The sequence below is a fragment of the Nerophis lumbriciformis genome, linkage group LG01 (assembly GCF_033978685.3).
Source record: "Nerophis lumbriciformis linkage group LG01, RoL_Nlum_v2.1, whole genome shotgun sequence".
Classification (NCBI taxonomy): domain Eukaryota; kingdom Metazoa; phylum Chordata; class Actinopteri; order Syngnathiformes; family Syngnathidae; genus Nerophis; species Nerophis lumbriciformis.
In genome coordinates this window covers 19533760-19540307 of record NC_084548.2, presented here as the reverse complement: position 1 = coordinate 19540307, position 6548 = coordinate 19533760, and the positions used below count along the sequence as shown (strand labels likewise).

At 35.8% G+C, this 6548-nt stretch overlaps 1 protein-coding gene across 1 annotated transcript; it reads left to right on the top strand.

The window, feature by feature from the left end:
- The first annotated feature begins 822 nt into the window (after positions 1 to 822).
- rbp7a (retinol binding protein 7a, cellular) lies at positions 823 to 6231 on the top strand. Its single transcript, XM_061976897.1, has 4 exons — positions 823 to 1186; positions 3457 to 3635; positions 3775 to 3876; positions 5614 to 6231. Exons 1-4 carry the CDS (start codon positions 1114 to 1116, stop codon positions 5671 to 5673), a joined length of 414 nt encoding a protein of 137 aa, XP_061832881.1. The 5' UTR covers positions 823 to 1113; the 3' UTR covers positions 5674 to 6231.
- The last annotated feature ends 317 nt before the right edge of the window (positions 6232 to 6548 follow it).

The following is a 6548-nucleotide window of genomic DNA, read 5'->3' as shown; positions in this document are numbered from 1 at the left end:
TGCAATTCTTTTGCCAGAATGTCATTCAGGAACTTTTTTTATTGTTTTACTTGAATCGACGTCATTTATTTGCTCAAAACTTGGTAATAGTTTAACCTAGAGTACGGTACAGTGAGGGTGTTTTTTTGGTGTCACTTTACCAGCGAGCACACCAGTCAGTCTCCTCACTCATCTCTTCATGTTGACATATACATTAATAATAATAATGGAATAGATTATATAACACTTTTCTATCCACCTGATCACACCTGCGAATAAACATTAGTAATGTTTTATTTTTTGTGATTAATCCCTATGAGTTAACTCGTTATTTTTGGCAGCCCAAACTTTTTGATATTTGCAGGTGTCTTGGAATCCAACTGTAGCGAATAGCAAACATTTACTAGAAATAGAAAATAATAATAATTCCATAAGGTAATACAGAAGTTAGCAATACTGACATAAACATTGTGTATCAATTGGGCAGTAGTTTATTTAATAAAAAATACATGAAGGCGCATAACTAAGTGACCAGTGTTCTCCTAACTACAGGGTAAATACAACAAAACGTTGTTTTAAAGCGCGGATCATTCAAACTAAATATCACCTAGTTAGGTAATTACACTGTTGTAGAACAACTTTGGCGTGTTTTTGTGTGCAACATTTACACTTTCAATCTGGAGGCCGTTCTTCATGCCACAGTGAGCGTCAGTGCCAGTGTCAATATGATGTTTGTTTCTTGACAGACAGGTATGTCTCTTCAACCAGTCTGTGATAACAAGGAAGAAAATGTACACAGTTGCTTTTTAGGCCTGCAGCCAGCTAGAAAAATGTTTTGTCCTACTGATAACAAGTGATTGTATATTGTATTTGTAATATCTCATCATTATATTAGACACAGTATAGGTCCGAGCTGTTACGGTTGTGTTGTGTTGTCTGCAAAAGAAGCCACGAAAGCATTAAGAGCTTCTTGACGTACTTAATTACACCTGTCACACCAGCTTCCTTTGTTGGTAGGAACGCCTACTTCTAATACCTCCAGTGGAAAAACAACATTATTATGAGAACTGCTTTGTGGACTAGTCGCTACAAACCCACTTTGGTACGGTATATGCCTGGCCGGGGTCAGCAAATATGTTTTCCAGGTTCTGTGGCACGTGGGACATGATCAGCAATGTCAACTTTGAGGGCTACATGATTGCATTAGGTAAAATATTGAAATCTTGATGTTCTTCTGTTTTTGACTTTGTGTATGTGAAACTAATGGTTTTTTTTAGCCAATACCTGTATATAGACAAAAGCATTGGGACACTTTTCAGTAATATGATTTTTTGTCTATTTATACAGAAAACAATTAAATCTGATTAATTACCAAATATATTTAATAGGGCTGCGAATCTTTGGGTATCCCACGGTTCGATTCAATATCGATTCTTGGGGTCACAATTTGATTATAAATCGATTTTTTTCGATTCAACGCGATTCTCGATTCAAAAACGATATTTTTCTGATTCAAAAGGATTCTCTATTCATTCAATACATAGGATTTCAGCAGGATCTACCCCAGTCTGCTGACATGCAAGCAGAGTAGTAGATTTTTGTAAAAAGCTTTTATAATTGTAAAGGACAATGTTTTATCAACTGATTGTAATAATGTAAATTTGTTTTAACTATTAAATTAACCAAAAATATGACTTATTTTATCTGTGTGAAAATATTGGACACAGTGTGTTGTCAAGCTTATGAGATGGGATGCAAGTGTCAGCCACTGTGTTTTGAATTGTTTTTTTTGTTTTTTTTAAATGTGTAATGATAATGTCAATGAGGGATTTTTAATCACTGCTATGTTGAAATTGTAACTAATATTGATACTGTTGTTGATAATATTCATTTTTGTTTCACTACTTTTGGATTGTTCTGTGTCGTGTTTGTGTCTCCTCTCAATTGCTCTGTTTATTGCTGTTCTGAGTGTTGCTGGGTCGGGTTTGGTTTTGGAATTGGATTGCATTGTTATGGTATTGCTTTGTATTATTTTGTTGGATTGATTAATAAAAAAAATAAAATAAATTTAAAAAGAAATAAATAAATAAAATCGATTTTTGAAAAATGAGAATCGATACTGAATCGTACAACGTGAGAATCGCGATTTGAATTCGAATCGATTTTTTCCCACACTCCTATTATTTAATGAGGTTCCTATACAGCAGGGTTATTCTCAGACTCCCAAAATGCAACACGGAACGACACAGGAGGTCCTTCATACCGACAGCCATCAGACTGTATAACGCATATGTTCCTTCTTGACTGTACTTAAATGTAGAATATATGTGTAATATATTTATATTATTCATTTGTGAATAATGCTGTATGATAGACTGTATTTATATTATTCACTTGTGAATAATGCTGTATAGTATTTATTGTCTATTGTGAGCGAACTGTGGTGCTGAATTACCCCCAGGAATCAATAAAGTACTTTCTATTCTATTATTCAACTGGTGTCCCAAAACTTTTAAGTTCAGGTCAAAACTTGGGAGACGCTAGCAAGTACCCAAAAGCAAGCAACACCACGACTTTGGTAAGCTACGAAGCCGTACCACTTAATGGATTGTTGGCGCATTACAGCTGCCATAGTCAGACGTACTGTGCTTAGACATACGGGTCTTGTTATGTTGTATGTATAAAGACCCCCAAATGGAACCTATTGGGAGACATAGTATCTGGCATTTTGTTTAGACCTACTATGCAAAACCAACTTTTCTTACTAACTGGTACCTACTGATGTATATTTGGGATCTGCATAAGACCCCAAAAAAAGGGCAGCACGTTGGCACAGGGGTTAGTGCATGTGCCTCATAATACGAAGGTCCTGAGTTCAATCCCGGGCTCGGGGTCTTTCTGTGTGAAGTTTGCATGTTCTCCCCGTGACTGCGTGGGTTCCCTCCGGGTACTCCGGCTTCCTCGCACCTCCAAAAACATGCACCTTAGGTTGATTGGCAACACTAAATTGGCCCTAGTGTGTAAATGTGAGTGTGAATGTTGTCTGTCTATCTGTGTTAGCCCTGCGATGAGGAGGCGACTTGTCCAGGGTGTACCCCGCCTTCCGCCCGAATGCAGCTGAGAGAGGCTCCAGCACCCCCCGCGACCCCGAAAGAGACAAGCGGTAGAAAATGGATGGAAAAGACCCGAAAATGCACGCACGTTATTGTCCGTGCCGTTGTCAATAAGCTCCTTCTTTATCTCTATCCTCTTGGTGTGGGGCATTCATCCTCCGCAAACAGTAGCGTACAGTTCTAACTAATATCTGTCAGTACAGTGGCTATGAAAGCGCTAAAAACTACCGGTACAACAAAGAGGGTGCGCTTGCGGCCCAACAACGGCCCCATGGTAAAGAAATACTGGTGTAGAGGAACTTGGACCACTTTAAACCACTGTTTTTGTTGCCTTCTATCCATATGTAAATGTTATGTCTTCCAGATATTAACCCTTGCTTGAGACAGATTGCTTTGAAATTGAAACTGAAGAAAGTGATTGATCAGCAAGGCGACCAGTGCACCATCAAAACATGCAGCGTCTTGCGAAACTACACCCTCTCCTTCACAGTGTGCCAAGAGTTTGAGGAGTTCACAATGGGGTTAGACAACAGGCACATGAAGGTAAAAACGCCTCAGCAGGACTGCCCCCTGGCATAAATACTCTATTTGGTTGTTTAGGGCCACACAAAGCATTAAAGTGGTGATGCATGTCAGATACATTGTTGTTTTTTTGCATATTCAAAGTTTATGTACTTTCCAGACACTGGTGACCTGGGAGGGAAACAAGCTGGTCTGTCAACAGACTGGTGAGAAGAAGAACAGAGGATGGATTCACTGGGTTGAAGAGGACAAGCTTCACCTGGTAGGACGTTGACATCAATTGTTACACAAAACTATTATTCTATTCATTAGTGCCATGCAAGATTACTCATGGGGTGTCAAAATTAACACTATTATTCAAATTATTTCATCATTATTGTTAATCTGATTAAAAATGTTAATGCAATTAATGCATCTACAGTAAAGAATAACTTAAAATCCCTACGTAGGTCCTCTCCATGGGAAATTTGAGTACCAAAAAATAACATGAAATAACAGTCGACCAACATTTTAATATATTATATATTTTCACTGAAGCACTTCCATCTTAAAATACTTTATTAATAACACAAAAGGATTAACAGGTCCATGTTGAAGTTAAGATGTTTAATAAACATATGAAGTACTTGTATGTATGTATATATATATATATATATATATATATATATATATATATATATATATATATATATATATATATATATATATATATATATATATATACAGTACAAGCCAAACTTTTGGACACACCTTCTCATTCAATGCGTTTTCTTTATTTTCATGACTATTTACATTGTAGATTGTCACTGAAGGCATCAAAACTATGAATGAACACATGTGGAGTTATGTACTTAACAAAAAAAGGTGAAATAACTGAAAACATGTTTTATATTCTATTTTTTTTCAATATAGTCACCCTTTGCTCTGATTACTGTTTTGCACATTCTTGGCATTCTCTCGATGAGCTTCAAGAGGTAGTCACTGGAAAGGGTTTTCATTTCACAAGTGTCATAGTTTTGATTCCTTCAGTGCCAATCAATGGCCTTGAAAATAAAGAAAACGCATTGAAATGAGAAGGTGTGTCCAAATTTTTGGCCTGTACTATGTATATATGAATTTTTTAGTTTTTTTAAACCATTTTATAAATTTTTGGGGTCCTAAATTTGTTATTTTAGAGCATAAAAATGGCTCCATGAATTAAAAATATCAATACTACAGTAGCATTGTCCACTAGAGGAGACCAAATCAATCAGACCAGGCTGTTCTGTATGCTGGCCACTGATTGGCTCAACCTCAGTCATCTTTACTATATTGGATTAAAAGAGTGTAACGGTGACTAAATTATGTTATTTAGTGTCTTGAGGGCTCTGACAATTTTGAAAAATGTATTTAGAAGGTCGTAAATATTTTGTATGCTTTAGCTACAACAATATTTGATTTATAATTAATGATTCTTACTTTACGGTAATGCATTTATCGTGGTCAGGTAAGGAACCAATTAACAGCGATAACAAGGGACAACCATCTGTATCAATACTAAAAACTTTTTTTTTTTTTATATATATTTTTCGCTTACATTTACATATTAGCCACTAAGAATATGAATGTTGTGCAACGTGTAATGTTGTAAGTGTAATGTTGTCGGAAAATAGGTGTGAACCTTTATTTGGATATGGACCAAAACGTAATTATTGCTTTATTAGTGCAAGCCTCGCCCTTTGACAAAGTTCAATAAAAGTTTATTCAAATAGATGTAATGTAAGCCTGCTCACTAGCAAATGAACAAATATATTAAAAACTTTACCAAAAAGCTATACAAATAAATAAGACTTGATAAATTATATGCATATAAATTATGTAAGATGTATTTGACTTTATTCCAGTATGAATACACCCCACGTATAGCTGTGTGATTGTTGATATTTAGTGTTTAGACATTTGGTTTCTGTTATATTTGTGTTTAACTAAATCAAATTATTTGATTTCGATCTTCTTTCAGGAGTTATTTTGTGAAGGACAAATCTGCAAGCAGGTTTTCAAGAGACGCTGTAGTGGTTGAAATTCATCAAGATCCGAACAAGGGATAACAACAAGAGTCTAGGGTAGTGAAGTCTTTAAAAAATTGACTTTCATGTTATAATTAATTGAAGACTTCATTGTAAGGACATGTGTTTCACCACAAGAGGGCAACCTTGGCCGTTGGATAATGTTTGTCCAATTTAGCAACATGGTGCTAGAGTTCTGCATTATTGCATGCCCCGGATCAGAAGATTTTGTTTAGTTCTACATTTTTATGTCTGTAGTTTTATGAGACAATTGTGAGATTAAACATTTTCTTTATCAACACACTTTAACCCAGGGGCTTTCAAAATGTTTCAAGGTATCTGCTAATCCCAGACTGTTAACTCGCTCATGTACGGAGCCAAAAAGAAATAAATTTTGCATTTGTGTTTCTTTGTTTTCTTTTTCTTTTTCTTTATTTTTATCATGCTGCACCTTCCCTGAAATCTTGTGCAGGCTCCTCACAGGGGAGGCCCGCCTTTACACATGTATGTGTATATGACACAAATTATGAATGATCATATCAAATGTGTTTGCTAAACTGTGGCAGACTCCATCTAGTGGTACGCCAAAGAACCACTTAATTAAAGTACAGTGTTTTATTGTACTATATTCAAACACAATGTCACTGTTAAAACTGTGTATAGTGTTACAGTGGCCAAAATATTAAATATATTTGTTAAGTAAAACCTCTGCCTTGATCTTAATGAATACTTAGGCCTACTATGCTACTGTATTTTATTGTTGGTCATTATGTAGGTACTTGGAGAGCCAAGTGTTTTCTGAGATGGTACTTGGTGAAAAAAGTTTGAGAACCACTGTGGACTGTGAAGAACAATTAAAACCGTTTCTGACCATGCACCTCTATGGTTT

Coding starts and splice junctions, on each gene's coding strand:
- rbp7a (XM_061976897.1), top strand. CDS start 1,114: ATGTTTTCCAGGTTCTGTGGCACGTGGGACATGATCAGCAATGTCAAC. Junction 1,187..3,456: donor GGGCTACATGATTGCATTAG/GTAAAATATTGA, acceptor TATGTCTTCCAG/ATATTAACCCTTGCTTGAGA. Junction 3,877..5,613: donor AAGAGGACAAGCTTCACCTG/GTAGGACGTTGA, acceptor ATCTTCTTTCAG/GAGTTATTTTGTGAAGGACA.